The sequence below is a fragment of the Antechinus flavipes genome, chromosome 1 (assembly GCF_016432865.1).
Source record: "Antechinus flavipes isolate AdamAnt ecotype Samford, QLD, Australia chromosome 1, AdamAnt_v2, whole genome shotgun sequence".
In the NCBI taxonomy this organism is placed as follows: domain Eukaryota; kingdom Metazoa; phylum Chordata; class Mammalia; order Dasyuromorphia; family Dasyuridae; genus Antechinus; species Antechinus flavipes.
The window spans coordinates 236,044,590-236,066,242 of NC_067398.1; the positions used below are offsets into that span (position 1 = coordinate 236,044,590).

General features: G+C 31.9%; 1 protein-coding gene across 2 annotated transcripts in view; it reads right to left on the reverse strand.

Annotated features, from left to right (window-relative positions):
* Nucleotides 1–21,653, reverse strand: part of SHC3 (SHC adaptor protein 3) — a 159,984-nt gene that overhangs the window by 22,788 nt on the left and 115,543 nt on the right. For both annotated transcript variants that reach the window (XM_051998154.1, XM_051998146.1), the window contains exons 10-11: nt 13,151–13,345; nt 10,545–10,840 (exon numbers count right to left, since the gene is read on the reverse strand). In XM_051998154.1, the coding sequence (XP_051854114.1) occupies nt 10,545–10,840; nt 13,151–13,345 (491 nt within the window). The remainder of the gene's footprint in view (nt 1–10,544; nt 10,841–13,150; nt 13,346–21,653) is intronic.

Here is a 21,653-nt window from a genome sequence, read left to right on the forward strand (position 1 = left end):
ATTTTTCTTGTATTAGAAATTAAAATGTCTCAGTATTAGAATGAAAATAGATTTGATCTCATTGACCTCCTAAAAAGCTTTCTGGAACCTTCGGGATTCCCAAATCATGCTCTAAGAGCTACCATCATATAAAAAAGATTTAAAGCTACAAGGTTCCTGAAAGGTCATCTAGCCTTATCCCCTTGTATTACAAATAAGAGAATTAAGTCCAAAGACTTGAGCATCAGTTTCTAAGTGACTTGTTTTGGGTCACAAGGGCAGTAATTGGTTTGTAAAGGTATTATAGAAAAGAACTCATGTTCTTTAACAGGAAATACAGTATTCTTTCTACTGCACTATATTGTCTTACAGATCAGAAAATTGAAACTCTGTTCAGTCTCCTTTCAATTATCACATTCTATCTTCATTGGGGTACAATCTACCACAATTTGAATATCCATGGTCATGAGATGAATGGCTGATTTGGCATTTGGGTGTAAGATATCTTGGTATAAGAAGGGTTTTGTTTTTGTTTTTGTTTATGCTTTACTTCTCTAAAATAACTTCTCAACAACTTGATTTTGTATTAGGATGGGCAATAGGAACCCCTAGCATACCAAGATCATGCTAACTGGGGTGATAAGACAACATCTTTTCCCACCATGATATAAGAAGCAATATGTTAAAGAATCTACCTTGGAGAAGCAAAAAGTGATTTCCTCAGGGTAGGATGGTCCTCACAATTTTACACCCAAATGTCAGAATACTCTCATGATTAGGGCTATTTATCCTGTGGTAGGTTTTCCTCTCTGAACTGACCTCTCTACTTAAAGAAGTCCAGTTCAATGGCTACATTAATTTCCAGGAAAAGCTGTATCCATAATTGTTTCTTTGTTCACCTGCATTTTAGCTCTAACTACTAAATTATTTGTAATAGAATAAGTGTTTTTATAGGAGTAGAGGTAGATTTAACAACTTAATGGAAGAAGGATATTTGAATTAAATCTTAAAAGATGTGAAGATCTACAATCAATTGAACTGAGTGAAGAGTCATAGGAATCAACAATGTGGCAGAAAAAAAGCAATGTTACACAAAGCATATTATCTAGAACTTATAATTTCCCTGCCGTGCCATCCTTGTCAAACAGTATTTAAAATATTATATTCAGTTCTGGGAATATTATTTTAGAAAGGATGTTGAACAGTTAAAACATGTCCAGAAGAATGCAAATAGTACAATGAAAGTCCTTAAAATGATACTTTTTGAGAATCAAGTAAAAAAAACTAGATATGTTTGGCTTGGAAAAGAGAAGACTTAAGGAGATTTGAAAATTATCTTCAAGTATTGATATAATGAAGAAGAGGGACAAGACTTTGTTCTATTTGACACCAAAAAGCAAAACTTGCTTGCATCTCCAGCGAAGTGCAGCAAAGGAGCATCATCCAGATCCATTGAATTCTCCAATCCAATTAATAAGGTAATAGAATATAGATAACAAATAAAAATATGTTAAAGTAGTTGAATTTGTTTCCACCAAAAAAATTTATTAACTTATTTTAACAATCTTTTCTTTTTAAATTTTGAGTTCCAAATTCTCTCTATCTCTCTTACCCCTCCCCTATTTGAGTTACAAATTCTCTCTATCTCTCTTACCCCTCCCCTACTTACTATAAAGATGAGCAAAATGAAATTATACATGTGAAATCATGAAAAACATATTTTCATACAAAAATGTCCCCAGGGACAGCAAGTTGTTGTAGATAAAACACCAGCCTTGAAGTCAGGAGGACCTGAGCTCAGACATTTAACCCTTCATGGCTGTGTAACCCTAGGCAAGTCATTTAATCCCAATTGCCTCAGAAAAAAAAAATGCCCCCTCCAAAACCTAGAAAATTATAGTTTAATTTGTATTCAGAGCTAATCAATGCTCTCTCTCTGGAGATACATAGCACTTTTTTTGTCATGAGTCCTTTGGGATTGGCTTGAATGACCATATTGATCAGAATAGCTGAGTCTTTCACAGCCAATCATCATTACAATATGTTGTGTTGTTACTATATACAATGATCTCCCAGTTCATCTCACTTCATTTTGCACCACTTCATATGTCTTTTTCTGAAACCATCTCCCCTTAGCACTTTCTTATAGCAACAGTAGTACTCCATCAAAATCATATGTCAAATGTTTTCAACAATTCGTCAATCTATAAGCATCCTCTCAATTTCCTATTCTTTGTCACCATAAAAAGAGCGGCTATAAATATTTTTGTATGTAAAGCTTTTTTCTTTTGTCCATAATATATTTGGGGTGAAGACCTAACTCTAGTATTGTTGTAGTATACACAGTTTTATAGCCCTTTGAATGTAGTTCCAAATTGTTCTCCAGAATGGCTGAAACAGTTCACAATTCCACCAACAGTTTATTAGTATACCTGTTTTCTTTCATGCGCCCCAGCATTTGTCATTTGTGATAGGTGTGAGGTGGTATCTCAGAGTTTTTTTATTTGCACTTATCTATAATCAATAGTGATTTTAGAGCATTTTTATATGACTATAAAGAGCTAAGATTTCTTCTTCTGAAAACTGCCTTATTTTTATTAATTTGACTCAATTTCCTATATATTTAAGAAATTAAGCCTGTATCAGAGAAACTTGATATAGTTTTTTTATGTTACTTCATTGTATGAGACATCTTTTAGCATAATATAATTTCCCTAATTATCTCTTTTAATTGAGTCTATTTATATCTGAAATCATGATTGCTACCCCTGTCTCTCTTAACTTCTGCTGAAGCAAAGTGATACTGCTTCAGTCCTTTATTTTAACTGTCTTTTTGTTTCAAATGTATCTCTTATAAACAACATATTATTTGATTCTGGTTTCTAATCCATTCTACAATCTGCTTCCATTTTAAGGATAAGTTCATCTCAATCATATTCACAGTTGTTATTTCTAACAGTGTATTTCCCTTATTCTTATTTTTCTTTTGTAAATCCTTCTCTTACTCTTTTTATTCTAGCCCACCTCAAAGGTATGTTTTGCTTCTGACCACTATGTCCTTTAATCCATCCTCTCTTTTATCACCCATCAACCTATACCTTTTATGCCCTTCCCCTCCTTATTTCCCTGCTGAATAAGAAGTTTTTCTATATACAATTGAATGTATATTCTTTCCTCTTTAAACTAATTCTGATTAGAGTGAGATTGAAGCATTGGCTGCCATCTCCCTCCCCCATTTTCCTCTCCACAATAAACGCTTTTCTTTGTAAACCTCTTATATTTGAGAAATTTTTATTTATTCTATCTCTATCATTCCCTTTTTCTCAAGGCATCCCTCTTTCTCATCCCTTTGCTTTTTGGAGAGGGCAGGAAGGAGACATCATTGCAACATAACTGACTCACACTAAAGCCTTCTATCTATGTATACTTCTAATTTCCTGAATAAAGTTACATTTTTCATCTTCCCATATAAAAATATAACTAGTCTAAACTTATTTTGTCTCTTATGATTACTCTTTCATGTTTAACCTTTTATGCTTTTCTTGAGTCTTGTGTTTGAATTTTCAAATTTTCTACTTCAGATTTAGTCTTTTTATCAGTAATGCCTAGAAATCCTCTATTTCATTAAATATTTCTTTTTGCCCTGAAGGATTACACTTGTTTTGCTGGGTAGGTTGTTCTTGGTTTTAATCCTAGCTACTTTGCCTCTGGAATATTCCAAGTTCTCCACTTCTTTAACATATGAGCTGCTAAACCTTGTATGATTCTGATTAAGGCTCTAAAATTTTTGAATTGTTTGCAATATTTTCTCTTTCACGTGGGAACTCTGGAATTTGGTTATAATACTCTTGAGATCTTTTTTGGGAGGCCTTTTGCAGATGATTAGTGAATTCTTACAATTTCTATATTACTTTCTGGACTTAAGATATCAAAACAGTTTCCCTTAACAATTTTATGAAATATAATGGCTGGGCTCTTTTTTAATGATAATTTTCAGGTAGTTCAATATTTATCAAATTATCTTTCCACAATCTATATTATAGGTCAGTTATTTTTCCAATGAGATATTTTACATTTCCTTCTTCTTTAATTCTTTTTACTTTATTTTTATTATTTCTTGATGCCTTTGAAGTGATTATCTTCCATTTTCCCAATTCTAATTTTTAAGGAATTATTCTCCTCAGTGAGATTTTATATCTCTTTTTTCATTTGGTTAGATATGCTTTTTTAAGCAGTCTTTTTTTGTAGTGGCAAGGAAGTGGAAATTGAATGGATGCCCATCAGTTGGGGAATGGCTGAATAAGTTATGGAATTTGAATGTAATGGAATATAATTATTCTATAAGAAATTATAAAAAGGCTTATTTCAGAAAACCTTGGAAAGATGCTAAATGAAGTGAGCAGAATCAAGCAAACAATGTACACAGTAACAAGAAGATTATGTGATGATCAATTGTGATGAGCTTGGCTCTATGTAATGTGGTGAATCAGGGCAATTCCAATAGACTTGAGATGGAAAGTGCTATCTTCATCAAAAGAGAGAATTATAAAGACTGAATGCAAATGAAAGCATAGTATTTTCACCTTTTGTTATTATTGTTGCTGTTTGTTTGGTTTTTTTCTCGTGTTTTTTTTTCCCGTGGTTTTTTTTTTCCCTTTTGATCAGATTTTTCTTGTGCAGCATGAAGAATATGGAAATATGTTTAGAAGAATTGTGTATATTTAAGCTATATTATATTTCTTTCTGTCTTGAAGGGGAAGGGAGGAGACAAGGAGAAAAATCTGAAACACAAGATTTTGAAAAGGTGAATGTTGGAAATTATCTTTACATGTATTTGGAAAAATAAAATACTATTTTAAAATTAAAAAGGATCCTAAAATGCTCTCCTAGTCTTTTTTAAGCAAGGCCTGCTCCTCTGCAGCTGCAAGTATTATTGCTTCTCTCTTCCCTGAAACTGTGACCAGGGACCCTGCTTCTTTGTAACCAAGTACAAACACCATTCTCTCACCTAGAATCACAAGTCAAAACTGCATGTGAGCAATAGAGTTGCTATTGCTCTAGCACGACTTGTGATCCACTGTAAGTTATCTGTTATCTCCTTCTGAATAGTTGTCTCACACACACACACACACACACACACACACACACACACCCCTCTTATTGTCTCTTGGCTGAGAGTTCCCATAGCTGCTACATTTGCTGTCCCATTCACTCCAAGAACCATCATGCTGCTGGTGCTACTTACCTATTCATGTTCTCCAAGCCAGCTCCTAACCCATTGTCACAGATGCTCCTGCTAACTTTTGACTTATCTTACATTGGAAAAGATGTCATACTGTAATGTTTTGTTGTCTTTGTTGATCAAAAATATTTATTTTAAAAGTGATATCAAAGTTACTTGGAGGGGAATGTTGGTAGAGAGGATTTTGCTTATACTCAATTTGGCTCCAGTTGTAACACTATATGTATATTCTACTTGAATTTACCAACCATGTACCCTTTCAGATTTGGAGTACATCATTTTGTTCCTTGAAAAGAATATGAAACTTTAAGAGGCTCATATTCTGAGGGACGTTTTTACAGATTATAAAGGGTGCAAAACACAATGAAGGAAAGAAAATGTAAAGAAGCATTTAGACTTTGTTGCTTCTTTAAGAGCTGGAAAGAAATTATACTATCAATATGATAGAATTGGAGAATGTCTAGTTATTGATGTTCTGAAGAATTAGTCACAGCCCTGGAGGTTTCTAAAAAGCCATCCTGTTATTGAGACTATTTTTTAAAGTATCAGCCAAAATAGGAGAAGCTCTGTCCATTAAGAAGAAATTATCCCTGGAAGTTGAAAAGATACTTCCTGCACTAAGTGCCAGCAAATTCTCAAAAGTTGGATTCTTCTTCCATAACTAATTCTCTCCACTGACTCTTTCCAGTGTACTTGAAGAAATACCAGAGTTTTAAGGTAATTGAGGGATGTGATTGTTACTTATAACCTCATCCAGATTTCGAGCCACATCTTGATACTTTCTAAAACATCAGTGAAAAGAAGAAAAAAAAAAAAAAACTTTACACCTTTATGGCAAACAGTTCAGAGTTTGAATGAAAGAAGCAAAATAATAGATTTCTCCTCTCAAGAAATATAAGGCAAATCATACTATAGAATTTGGACAGACAGGACTTTGGAATTCATCTAATAGTGTCAATCCAACATCCTCTTTTTATAAAGTAAGAAACTATAGCTCAAAGGTACTGTCTTAAGAGCACATGAGTAGTTAGTGGTAACACTAGGACTAGAATATAGAACCTCTATCAGCAAAAGAACTCCCAGAGAAGATGGAAAACTTAATAAATATGATTGTTATTTTAAATTAGCTAATATTATAAACCTTTAATTTTTCCATGCTCTGACACAAAATTCTAAATGACTTTTAGTTAAAATTTTTCATATTTGTCCACACAATATCCACTATTTTTATGATATATTCTCATCCATGTTTAAAAATAAAGTAGAACTGTAATTTTCTCAACCTAGTCATCCAAACTTCTGGATTATATCAAGTTTTTTAAAAGTATGACCAAAAAAAAAAGGAGAGAAGGAATATCTGAAATTACTTTCTTACCCCAGTCCACAAAGGCCTGTTCTTAACGACAATCAGAAGGCTCTAAATCCCTCTCCTTCTTTAATAATACTTTCCTAAAAGTCAGAAAAATGTTACTAATTCTCCCAAGCATATTCTTCATTCACTCAGGAAGAAATGGTAAAATAATAATAAATGAATAAAAGTAAATAGAACTACTTATTTCTTATTTTGATTCCATTTTCTGAACTGGGGTAGGGGGAATCTTTAGTCTGGAAAGAAAGCAAAAATTATCACTAAAGAGTTGAAAGACAGAATAACTATGAGGGGTCAAATGATAACATCAGGCTACCCCCAATGAATTTAGGCCACCAAATTAGATAAACTGAATTTAAGTGCATAAAAAGAACCACCTTCAGTGAATTTTCAAAAATTATGGAGACTAAGATTGTCCACAGAATTAAGAAAAGGTAAAAATTTTCAAAAAAAGGAGAGAATCTATAAACTATAGGACAACAATATATATTTCTCATCCTAGTAAAATCCTAAATTGTATTGTTAAAAGAATGATTAGTGAATATATGAAAGGAAAAAATGATTATAAAGAGTCAATGGCTTCATCAAAAATTAATCATGTTGGAATAACATTTTTAACAGTTACTGGAATGGAAGGCAAAGCCAGGATGTCAGAATAAAAGAAACATTCAAGCTGAATTCTCCCAACATTCACTTCTAAACAACTTTAAAAATAACATATCAAAGTGAATTATAAAGCAGCATAACAACAAAGTTTGACAATTTCCTAGCCCAAAACAATCTAGGAGATCCAGATTTGAATTAAGATCTATCTACAGCAGCAACAGTAATAGCAGAAACAGAAATTCTTGCTATTCAGAGATGGTGAAGACAGTGGACATCTGGTCAGAAGGAGAACAATTTGAAACTATGCCCGTAAGATCATAAAACTCTTGATAGCTTTTGAACCAGTAATATTATTAGTAGGTCTGTATCCCAAAGAGAACAAAGAAAAAAGGCTTATATGTGCAAAAAATGTTTATGGAAGTTCTTTTTGAGGTGACAAAGAATTAGAAGTTGAAGAAATGTGTAAGAATTGTGGAATGGCTGAAAAAGTTGTATTTTGCGATTTTGATAAAATACCATCATGCTGTAAGAAAATATAAAGAGGATGATTTTTCAGGAAAATCTGGAAGACAATTGATATAAACTGATACAAAGTGAAGTGAGCAGAACCAGGATAACATTGTTGTACACAGTAACAGCAATATTGTAATGATAACTGTGAAAGATTTAGCTACTCTGTTTAACATGATGATTCACAATAATTCCAGAAGAATTATGATGGAAAATGTGGTCTACATTCAGAAAGAAAGAATTGATGAATACTGAGTTCAGATTTAATCATATTTTTTCACTTTCTTTATTTTTCTCTTTTTTGCAGCAAGAATAATAGGGAACTATGCTTTGATGTTTTTACATGTATAGTGGGTATCATTGTTTTCTCAACAGCAACCAAAAGAGCTATTGCAATCTTAGGTTATTTTTAAAGAGACAAAGTACCTAAAATACTGAGAGAGCCATTGTAGTTGCCTCTCACCTGATCAGATATCAGTGATATAAAGCACAGATCTAAGCACATTTTGATAAAATTTTTTAAAATGCAGGAGGGAAAAATCAGGATTAAGAAGGTTCAAGATCATGCCATATGAGGATAGATTTGAGACAGATGGAAATGTTTGGTCCAAAGAAGAAAAAAAAAAAACATGGGAGGCTAGGATTGTTCTTCTTGTTCTAAGATGACAAAATTGCAGATAGACTACAATCTATGTTTTATATTAACATAATATAAAACATAACTTCTTTATAATTGGGGGAAATTCCAGTACAATGGGCTACATTGAAAGGCACTGGATTCCTCCTCATTTTAGGTCATCACATGAAACCTGGATGGTTACTTATTTGGTATATAGTAGGGGGGGATTCCAATCTCAGGCATAGATTGGAATAGGTGGCTTTTTCCACTCTGAGATTCTGACTATAAGAGGCAGAGCAACAGAGTAAATATGGAACAAAAATGTAAATATATACAAAATAGTTTTGGGGGAAGAGTATTAGCAGTTAGGACACTAGGAAAGCCTTCATTCAGAAGGTAATACCTGGATTGCATATTAAAGAAAGTGAGAAACTTTATAAGGTGAAGATGATGGAGTATATTCTGCATGCGAAACAATAGTTGAAAGGCATTGGGATACAGAATATCATGTGTGAAAATTAGAGAGAAGTCCAGTGTGGTTGAAGCACAAAGCGTGAAAGGGTTAGTATTCTCCAGTGAGGTTGATAAAATAGTTTGGGGCCAGATTATTAAGAGTTTTAAAGGTTTAACAGAGTTTACATTTTATTTTAGAGACTCTAGGAGGTTATGGGAATTGATTGAATAAGGTATTGAAATAGTCAGATCTGTACTAAAGGAATATTTCTTTGGGATCAATGGAATGGAATGGAATGGAGAGAGACTTGAAGCAGGGAGACCAGGTGAAAGGCTATTCAATAATCCAGGTGGGAGGTGATATGGGCCTAGACAAATGATGTAATTATGAATAGAGAGAAGAAATCAAATGTTAAAAAAAAACTGTAGCGGCAGAAACAAAATTTGGCAACTAATTTGATACATGAGGGATGAAAAGGAAAAGAGATTACTAGAATACTGGTAAAAGTCTTTGGAAGTAGAAAACATTTATAGAGAAAATATATTGTTTGGTTTTGAATAAACTGAGTTTGAAAAATTTCTGGAATATACAGTTTGAAATTCTAATAAATTATGATGGAGAGTCAGAGTTCAGAGAAGAGTAAAGTTTTTGATTGATATTGAATTGTTCTTTACACTGCTTTGTGCTGCTTTGACTCTTTATCTCTCTCACCAAAATATTTTGATTATTACTTTCAATTATTGATTAAAGGAATTTGGATTTGTGATACATTTTCAATTTGCTTTCCATTTTTCAATTCTTTATTTTTCTTTTGTTAGTGCCTTTAATAGGGCAATATATTTTTCAAGTTTTCTAGCTCATATACCAAGTAGATATTGATTTAAAGTTATTGTTGTTGTTGTTGTATTTTTCAGCACTTCAAAAGATCTGTTAGTTCATTGGTGTGGATACTTCTTCAACCATCAGATTTAAATACATCTTTGCCCAAGCAGATAATCTTTATGATAAAAATAAAACATAGTTTTATTTTATATTTATATAATGATTATCATTAACCATCTGATAATGAGTTTCTTCAAATGCAGCTAAGGCTAGTTCTCATTAGACAGTTTCTGTCACTTAACATATTCAAAGCCATTTCAACTTGATAATAACCCAATGAAGAGTTTGCAATTTATTCACATAATTTCCTTTTTTTTCCCTTTTTTTTTGCAAGGTTAAGTGACACAGCTAGTAAGTATCAAGTATTTGAGGATACATTTGAATTCAGGTCCTCTTTGATTACATGGCATGACCTAATTGTCCCCATTCACATAGTTTTCAAGAACTTAGAATCATCTCCACACTCTTATGAAAGATCAAAATCAACATTAATGCCTGCTGCTAAAGAAATCCAAGGCAGAAGAAAAATATAAATGTTTATATTTCAATTATCTGTTTCACAGACTTGTGAGAAGGACCAAGGAATATTTTAAGTGTTCTGTAACACATTATGATATATCGAGGAAGTCACCAGGCATAATAATTCATGACAATCTATTGTTGGGTAAATTTCCTTAGCAGCCAAGTATGAATTGACTTAAATAGCTTTCATTAAATTATACATTTATTCTGATGTACTAAAAAAGAAGAAGAAGAAGAAGAAGAAGAAGAAGAAGAAGAAGAAGAAGAAGAAGAAGAAGAAGAAGAAGAAGAAGAAGAAGAAGAAGAAGAAGAAGAATGCACATGGCATTGGTACAACTTTGGCTGTGAACTAGATACTTACAATTCCTTCTGGGTCAACTAAAAGAAGATGCTTGACTTGGGTATTATGCATCCCTGTCAAGACATAGGATCCTGGATTGGTGGTGCTTTTCCTGACAAGAAAGTCCCCATCATTTTTTATTAGCAGCTCTGCCTCTTTCCTGCTCATTTCTCCTTGATACCAAGGTTCTGCCTTTAACTCTTCCATCATTTTCCAATCAGGTACTCTGGATAAAATAGGGCTGGTGTTTTCCACTGACATAGCCTTATTCAACAAAGGTTCCATGGTTTGATTCTTGAGGGCATCTTCAAAAGGTCCTGGCAACAACAGTAAATACAAATAATAAATCAATCAAAAGAAAACTAAATGCCAAAAAACTATCTAACTGATCATTTAAATATAAAGAGGTTATAATAAAATGGCTACATTTTATTGACTGGAAGTGGATTTAATTATTAATGCAACAAAATATATTAGAACCCAATTATAACATTGGGATGATGGATTCAAAATTAATATGATATGCATTCAAATCCTGCTGTAATATTTACTATCTCTGTGATCCTAGATGTGTTTCTTCACTTTTAGACCTTAAGTTTCCTCATCTGAAAAATGAGAATTTTGGGCTTGATGAGCACTAAGATTTCTTTCCGTTCTAATCCTATTATCACAGACAATTTTTCCTATGATTTAAGAAGTACTCTATAGATAGAAGTATTATAGACATTTTTGGTAAAAAGAAGTATTAGCCAATTAACAAGCTGTTCAACATAAGGTGGCATATGTTATACAAAGAGCCAGAGGACTCCTTTTTTCTATTTAATAGGCTAGATTAACTTCATTTTAAATACATTATACAGACTTAGTAGTCATTCTATTATGAATCTATCAACTTGCCTGAAAACAAAATATTTATTTTACAAGATCTGTTCTTCTACTAAATCCATTCAGGAAACATGTCTTTTCCCTGACTTTGAGTTCAGTTATATGTTATAAATCCCTTCCTCATATTTATTTCAATCTCTTTTCACCAAAATTGTCTTCCAAGTAAATTCTAAAAGCTCCCTGTATACTGGATCACTTCACATTTATCATTGTACTACCCCAACTACTCCTTGAATCCTTTTGAAATCCTTTGAAATCCTTTTGAAATTAAGTCTTCTTGTAGCAATTTGGGGAGGGAAAAAAATACTGAAGGAAATCAACTGTGATAAAGCTGATCCTGCATTTTAAGCAGGAGTCATACATACCAAAATTGGCACACATAAAAAAGAACAAAATGAAGTTACTCATGTCAGTTCTTAAACTGATCATTATTAATCCATTTTTCTTTTAAAATTTCCTTTTAACAATTTTATTGATATAAGAATTCCCATATTGTTAAGTAGTTTCAATCATGGTCTGACTCTTTGTGACCTCATCTTCAATTTTCTGGGCAAAGATAGAGAGTGGCTTGTCATTTCCTTCTCAGTACATTTTAAAAATGAGGCATTGAGGAAAACAAAGGCAGTGAATTGCCTCACGGTCACATGGCTAGTATATATCTGAAAAAGAATTTGAACTCATCAAGGTGAGTCTTTCTGATTCCAAGCCCAATGCTCTGCCAATTGGGCCATCTAACTGCTCTTTAATCATAAATGGGAACTATTACAAAAACTACAGTGATAATACTTTATGGTAGTAAGAAAATTGGGCTGGGAGTCTATTACAATAGTAGACCAATCTTTCAAATGCACTGGGCTTCATATTTTGCTTAATTTTTTCATCTATAGAATGAGGAATTTTAACAAGATATAAAGAACTTGAAAGTCCATTCCTGCTTTAAATCTTATGATCCTTTTGATCTCTAAGGTTCCCTCCAATTTTAAAATACTACATCTACATTTTTTGAGGTCGAGGTTCAGAATGAGGTAATTCCCATGAGAATTCAAATTTGGCTTTGGAGAAGTTTTTAGAGTAAAAAGGTGTAATTTTGATATCATTTCTTTAGGAACTTAACTATAAGACTTATAAGATTTAGATCTATAAGGTGCCTTCCTTAGTGATCATCTAATCCACCTTTTTCATTTTATTCATAGCATATCTAAGTAAAATTAAATAGCTTGTCTAAAGTCAAAAGTCAAAAGTATTGTTATGGATTATGGATAATTTAAACTCAAATTCCCTAATTGAAAGTTCAGTGTTCATTCCTATTCCAGGTTGTTCCAATTCAATTCAATAAAGCAAAGACTTAATAAGTATACACGCTGTAGTAGGCCCTACTTGTCTTCTGCTGGCTAAGCATTGTTACTTCATCAGCTCTGATTTTTTTTTAATTTATAGCCAATTCTCAGGTAAATGAATCAATATATTGGGCTTCAGAGTAATTAATATGAAGATTTCTTTTTTTTAAAATTAGCTTCAAGAAATTAAATTTCTCATTCTCTGTTGACTACAAAAAAGGATTTCTTATCCCATAGCAGATGACAGTTTGAAGATGACTATAAAGCAACTCTATTAACCACCTAGAAAATGACAAAGATCACCATACACCAAAAACTCTATTAGCAAAGAATGAAATGAGATATGTAATTTTGACATAATCATCTACATTAAAACATTCCTGAAAAAAATTAATGAGAACTTACTCATGTCAAATAAGTCTTTTCTTGGGCTATTGTCTTTGGTAGTATCCACTGAGTCACTGAATACACTTTCAGTGTCTCCTTGAAGGGCTTGCAAAACTTGAATATTTACACCTTGAGTGTTCACATAGATTGGTGTCTCCCCTATAGGAGTTACTTGGGATTTTCCTTCTGGCATGTTATAGCTATCCAAAGAACCTGTGAAGAAAAGTAAGAGGATACCCCTTTTTTCATTATTATAATTATGGAGATGAAGGAATTTAGCTAAGGTTACACAGAAAATTTATTTTTAAATGATGTAGGTTTCTTGAAATCTCACAGTGAGAGAAAGTACTATATAGATTCTTTTTTTTAAATTATGTTTTATTTTGAATTTAAGAAATAAAACAAGAATTTCCATAGGGTAGAAAAAAAATGACCATACATGAAACCAAGATCTATTATGTACAATTTGCTATTTCTTTTAAATATATAATAAAGTTATCATGTAACATTCTCATTTTTTCTGTGGTTTTCTTTCCCCATATCCTACTCTTAGAGATGAATATTATTAGGCATAAATCATTAGTATTAAAAATGAAAAGAGTGAATATACCACTAATGAAAAAGAAATTAAAGCAATTATAATGAGCTCTTTCACCCAATTGTGCTAATAAATTTAACAATTTAAGTGACATAGAAGAATATTTACAAAAATATATAAATTGCCTAGATTAGCAGAAGAAATAGAATATCTAAATAGACCTATTTTAGAAAAAAAATTGAAGACATAAACTAGTTTCTTAAGAAAAAGTCACCAGAACCAGATAGATTTGCAAGTGAATTTTATAAAAAATTTAAAGATCAACTATTATTAATATTAAATAATTTGGAATAATATGCAAAGAAGAGATCCTGCCAAACTCCTTCTATAAAACAAATGTACTATTGATACCAAGACCATTAAGAATAAAACATTTAAACAAAGAAAAAAAAAGGGAGAAAGAAAATTATAGAACAATTTCACTAATGAATATAGAATCAAAAATTCTAAATAAAATATTAGCCAAAATATTATATATTACAAAAGTTATGCATTCTGATCAAATGATATTTATACAACAAATAAAGGGATGATTTAACATTAGGAAAACTATTAACATAATTGAATATATCACTAATAAAAGTTTAAAATTATGATTATATCAATAGATACAGAAAAAGCTTTTGATAAAATACAACACTCATTTCTATTAAAAACACTTGAAAGTATAGGTATAAATTATTAAAATCATTCCATCAACAAACATTATTTATAATGGGAATAAGCTAGAAATGTTTTTAGTAAGATCAGATGTAAAACAAAGATGCCTCCTATCACCAATATTATTCAATAGTGTATGAAATCCTAGCAAGAGCAAGAAAAGAAGAAATACAAATAGAAGAAATGAGAGTAGGGAATGAGACAATAAAACTATTACTTTTTGCAGGCATTATATTTATATACTTAGAAAACTCCAGAATCCACTAAAAAGTTAGTTGAACCAATTAATAATTTTAGCAACGAAACAGGAGATAAAGTAAATGCTCATAAATCATAAGCATTCCTATATATCACAAACAAAACTGTGCAAAAAGAGATAGCAAAAAGATACCCAATTTAAAATAACTTTAAACGATATAAGATAACTAGGAGTATACCTACAAAAACAGTAACTACATGAACAAAATTATACAAAAAACCTTTTTACACAAACAAAATCAGATTTAAATAATTGGAGAAATATTAATTGTTCAGGGATGGGTTACATAGATTATGCTTCCCTTTGGGATTCTGAAGTTAACAACAATAAGAATGTAATCCAATTAAATCCTTAATGTCTCACTGAGAAATTACAAATATCCCTTGGGTTCTCTGAGAATTTCTGAAGAACATTCTCTCATGCCTAACCAGTGTAAGATGGATATTAATGTATTTTTATAGAAGGGTTTCTCTCCATCTTCCCTCCATTCAATTATTTTTTTGGGGGGGTGGGAAGAAAAAATTTCAAATCCATAATAAATATATATGTTTAAAATCATTTTTCAATGAAAAACCCAAACTTCAACATGGTTTATTTAATTTATTTATTATTAATAAACTCATAGGAAAAACAGAAACTGGATACTACATGCAAAGGTAACAAGATGCTAAATATCACATATAAAACTGACAATCTACCCAATACTAACTAACCATTAATTACAGTAAGTAACCCATCTGAAAATTATGTCATAAAGACATTCATATATTCTATAGTAAGATCTAATTTAGTATACTTGTCCAGCCATCTATAGGCATGTTTTAGTATCCAATGGTATATTCTGGGTTAAAGGATTCATTCTATTCTACCCCATATTTACACAATAGATTCATAATACATAGCTGTTTAATATATTATGTGTTTCAATGGTACAAACTATGTTTCTAATGGATTTAAATAATTTGCCAAGAAAATTGAACCACTGACATTTAAAAATTTGCTTTGTATTTTTTGTATTTTTTGCCTTTTATCAAATAAAACAAAAGCAGAAAATTTGGGGGAAAATTTATAGACATTTTCTCAGATAAAGTTCTCATATATTTAAAATATATAAAGAACTCTGTAAAATCTATAAGAAGATGAGTCATTCCACAATTGATAATGCTCAAAGGATACAAAAGGCAGTTTTAATACAAAGAAATCAAAACAATTTATAGTCATATGAAAAAATGCTCCAATACCGTTTTATATCCATCAGATTGGTTAAAATGAAAGGGAAAGCAAAAAATGTTGGAGGGGATGTGGAAAAACTGAGACAGTAAATTATTGCTTGTGGTTCAATCATTTTGGAGAACAATCTGTAATTATGCTTATAGAGCTTTCAAACTGCCTATACTCTTTGACCTAGCAATACAATTACTAGGTCTATTTCCAAAGATGACTAGGGAAAAAAGAAAAAGAAGTTATATGTTCTAAAATATTTATGATAGCTCTCTTTGTAGTGGCAAAGAACTGGAAATTGAGGGGATTCCTATCAACTGGGCAATAACTGAACAAGTTGTAGTAAATGACTGCTATTGTGCTATATAATATTAAGAACTCAGTGACCTTAGAAAAACTTGCATGAAATAATAAAAAACAAAATGAGCAGAATCAAGAAAACACTGTATATAATAACATCAATGTTGTTTTAAGAAGAACTTTAAGTAAATAAACTATTTGATTATTATAAATACCCATAATAATTTTAAAAGACATATGAAGATAGACACTATCTGCATACAGAGAAAACTGACAAATAGAAGTATGTATTGAGTGGTTTTACATATATATATATATATATATGTATGTATGTATGTATGTTTCTCATAGTAACTATCTCTAAGGTGAAGGAAGAAGAAGAAAAAAGAAAAAGTTTATTATATAGTATATATATTTATATTATTATATTTTATATATTTATACATATTTACATTTATTATGCATATATTATATTTATTATATATATTTATATTACTTATATATAAACACATTTATTATACAATATATTATTATACTTATTATAACTATCAAATATTTAAAAGAAATAGCAAGTTGTACATAACGTATTTACAGTTTCATTTTTAATAATTTTAATTATTAAAATGATTAGTACAATTATTTTTAATATACTATGTTATGGGAATGCTTATTTTATTCCATAATTTAAAAAACTTTGTGCATTAAAAATTACCTTTACAGAAAAAAATTTGCTCTGAAGAATACTGATATATTAATATGCTTCAGATGTGCATATGAGAATGTATGTCAAAAATATTTACATAATGAAAAAACAATTAATACATTTATTAGTTAACATTTATTAGATATTAGATAATATTTATGTTATCCTTTCTTGAAATGTCACATTGGTCCAAATATAGGCTACTCCTGAATAAAATTCATTGGAATTTCTTTTTTTTTAATGTAAGAAGGGAAAAAATAAGCCTTACAGTTAAGAAGACCTGCATTCAAATCCTGTCTCTGACACATACTAGCCGACCATGAGCAGACATATTATTTAATTTCTCAATGTCCTATATAATTTTGTATGAATAAGTTACAAACGATTTACCTAACTGTATCATTAAAATGAGCTTCACACTAGTTTCCTACCCCTCATAAATCCTGAAATTAAAAATGTAACTCATCAAAATTATTATGAAAAATTATCATAGTGAATGATCATATATGTGGGATATATGTATACATACAAATGTACACACATATTCTTACTGGCTTTGACAATTTTATTTTTTAATATTTCTTTCAACTCAAATAACTTCAATCGCATAAGTCCATTTGGATATTATCTGCTTCAATCATGCAGAAAGAAAATTATCTAAGACTTAATAGACAGTGTTAAAGAGAAGTGGTCAAAAAAAATTCATAACTCTAGCCAATCTAGAGATGAACATCTCCAAATTTATCTGATCTGAATTCTTGAATGTCCTTCAAACTGAAATATGCTTTTCAATTTGTTTGGATCTTTTCAAAGCTTGTATTTTGTGGACCCTGGGTCAACTCCACATCATGAAGAGATATTTTAGTGGGACTGAAGTGGAGCTTCAATTCAAATAACTGCTTTATTCATTTATTATCACTGCTATCTTTTTCTTCTTCCCTATCTTCCTATAATATTTTATCATTGTTTCCACCCACTGATATTAAGATCATGACAATAAGCATGATTTTGTATAATCATGTTTTATACAATCTAGGTATGGGTAATTGGGGATGCTATTCAGATCAAATTGAGTGCAATTCAGACCTCTATTCATACCAAATTATTATGTGCTCCTAGTGAAAGCTGATTCTGTTTTATTACAAAGTAGCTTATTAAAAATTTTGTAGATTATCTCTGATAAAAGAAAACCTAAAGTAGAATTTTAAAGATAATTAGTCCTGATAAAAGATTTTTAAATAAAAGCACTACAAATTTGTTAATTGATGATCCTTGTCAGAGATAATAATAGCATTCAGTTTTTTGGTTCTGATTAGAATTTAGACGAATAGGTCCAAAACAGATAAGAGAAATTCATTAACAAAGGTACTGCATATGGTTGGATTATAGTTGCAATTAGTCTAGCACTCTAAAGTTTACCAAGTGCTTTCATCACAACAACACTGTAAAATAGTACAAATCTAAGTGAGAAAAAGGAAATCATTTATTATTTTAAGGGAATTTGATCTCCCTAAGAATTGTAGGCATGTAAAAAATATAATGAGCAGAAAAAATAATCTAATATTCTATAACATTCTCATTCAATGCCCTATGCAAATGCCAGTTAAACGTTTAGTCACCCTATATCAAACACATCTTCAATTAACAGATGTCTGAAATATTATCTATTCAGCAACAGTTATCAATGGTTCTGTCCACAGACATGTCCCCTCCTTGCACAACTTATGAGCATGGATCTATACAAAGACCCATAAATTGAAAAATGCCCTTCAGTTCCCCTAGATGAATTTGTTATAAGTTATTGATGTTACAATGCCATCAGAAGTGGCACCCTACCACTTACAACCCAAAGTGATAACGATCTCAACCATCAGAATGGTACTGGATATCTCATTTCTTGGACTGTACCACAATAATGTTGGTATCTCAGAAAAAGAAATTCTGACCTGTAATCCTTCATTATTTCCAGCTTTTTTTCTGGACACTCCAGACCAAGATTCTATAGATTAGTGATTCTTAGACAATAATATGCCAACTTAGGGTCTTCTACTTTCTTGGAGGAGGAATGTACAGAGCTCATACTTGTGTCTCACCTACCATATCTGGTCATCCTGGACTTATAATTGACATCAATCTCTTTCTGGTATCACTGTCTGATAAAGTTTTTCCCTCCCACAAGATATGATAACTGAAATTATGACCAAGAACCTTTTAACTAGATTCCCTGATTTCTTCATCTCCTTCTGGATTTGAAATCCAAGTATTAATCTCTGCAATCATTATTGCTTTATTCTTTCTCTATTTCCTACCTGACTTCATTCATGAGGCCAGAATTTTCTGCCAGCCTAAGACTGGTTACAAAATCCAATTGTTGCTCTTCATTCTTACTCTAAAAACTTGAGTGTTTATTATTCATTTCTGGAGTTGTTGGATATGGATTTAAATGAAAAAAATTAATAAAGCTTCAAAGAAAAATGTAATGGGTACAGAAAGAAGTTTTGTAATAAAAGTGTAATTAATTTCTTTGTATGATCCATCGACTCCTAAACCTTACCTCACTATTTGAGACCTACCTCATAACTTTGGTTTATCTCAGTTTTAATTTGTTGTCTGCCTTGCCAAAAAGCAAAAAAAGTGATCCGAGAATCTATGACAACTAGCAAGAGCTATCATTGCCAAGGTAGCAGCAAGCTGGAGCATTGTCACCTCACATCAAGAAAAAAAGGCCTATCATAATGGTTCAGATATTCGGGAGGAAACACATCATTGTTTCAGTCAGGGAGAAATGTCATACATCTACCCTTGTTTCAAGGCAAAGAGGAATGCTTTCACTGCTATCCAGATGGTCCCAAGGGGGGAAAAATAACATATCTCATCCACACTAAAACTCTCAGCCAGCAAAGCAGTCACTGACAGTCCTTGGACTGCTTTATTGTCTCCCACTCTTGGCTAATGCCTAGAAATCTTCCTCCTCATCTTTCAGGAATCACTTAAACCCCTATATAGGACTCCCTCAGGCTTTGCCCTTTTTCTCTCCCGTACCTAATTAGTTTTGCAGTTGCTGTGCCTACAGTCTCTATAATCATTGCTACTTACTCATGTCAACTGCCAGTGCTGATAAATGTCAATGGACTGCTAATAAAGCCTCCTGCAACGCCTCTTGGAGTCATTCCTTCTTGGCAGAATCCAAATAAACTATCTGCATGGGCAGCAAGTCATTTTGAGGCTATTGACATCTACCTCTCTTTACTCCATGAACCATTAACCAGAACTATGACTCAGTAAATGTTCCTGAGGACAAAGAAGTATGAGCAACTTTGCAGTTACCATCTATCTTTCCTCAAGAGAGAGGAAGAGTCAGACCATTGAAGCACATGCCGTGCTCCAGTAGTAGGGTCTCCTCCCCCACCTCTTCCTATGAACTCATGAACAGTTGTTCCAAATCATTAGTCAGGGAACCATACTGATATTCTGATGGACATGGGGCTGTAATTAAAAGTTCAAATGAAAGGACATGCCTCAGGAAGAAGGAGCTCATTTTCCCCTTAGCCTATAAGTTCTGACCAAGATTATGATTAGGACCTGAAGCTAATCATGGGTAACATGACTTCTTCTCCTCCCCATGTGCTTCAACAACAGGGAATTTTTCCCTCCTGTAGTCAAGGTAGGGTCAGTAACCTCTAAACAGCATAAGTTGCTACATTAGTAGTAATGACACTAGCAAAACAAGTCTCTATGTCCTTTTATTGATATGAGTAACTACATTTCAGAGAAAGAAAAACAGCTAAATCTAATTCTCAGAATTTGATCCCCTCCCCTTCCATACACTCATGCTCCCAATGATAGCTACAAATAACTAATAAGCTCTGTTTCTTCTCCCTACCAAGGTCACAAATTTGCCCTGTTTTCCTTGCAAGATTAGCCACCAAAACAAGTTTGCTTATTTTACTAGGAAAACTCATTACATAGTTTCAAAAAATAAGGCTGTTTTTCCTCAAAAAGTCTTTAGTTTAACCCAATACATACATGACTAGATTTGATTTCCCCCTTAATTGGTATGACATATAAGTGAGAGAATTTTAGGGTGAATTCTCCTACATATAGCCAAATATGATAAGCACATTGCCTCCTATCCAATACTGTCCAGTTTTCCTTGCTCATTCTTCTCCTAAAATCAAAGATGATAAGATGAATGTTCTGAGCCAAAAGAATTGACTTCATACACAAAAGAATCAAAAGGCCCACACTTCTCTCTTCTCTTGTAGTTTTTGAGCGAGGAAGAACTGTGAGCCTCCAGGAAAAGGGAAGAACAGAAGGAGAGGCTGTCATGTATCCTGAAAGTTTGGTACTTGTTTCTTCTACATTTATTCTTTCTTGATTGATCTTAGGTGAATGAGAATTTGTGAGCTTTTCAAAGTCCCCATCAGAGGTTACTTTGGCAACTAAGGACAGTAACAGAAATAACCAAAATAGCAAAAATTGAATCCATTGAGGAGTGACCCAGCAACTAAGTCACTCTGTCCTGCAAGAAGTTAGCCCAACTGAGCAAGCTACTGACACATTTACAAATATACAAATCTATCTTTTAAGGGTTCTCTTATTAGAAAACAAAAACTTGGAAATGATAAACCTCTAACTTACTCAGCTATCTTTCCTCCTTAGTGCTCTCAGCAACATTACATGATTACTGCATCTCATGTTCTAAATACAACTCTTGTTTTAGAATGTCTTCAATCTGTCTAACTTAGTGAACAATATAAACAAGTATTTGGTTGTTTTT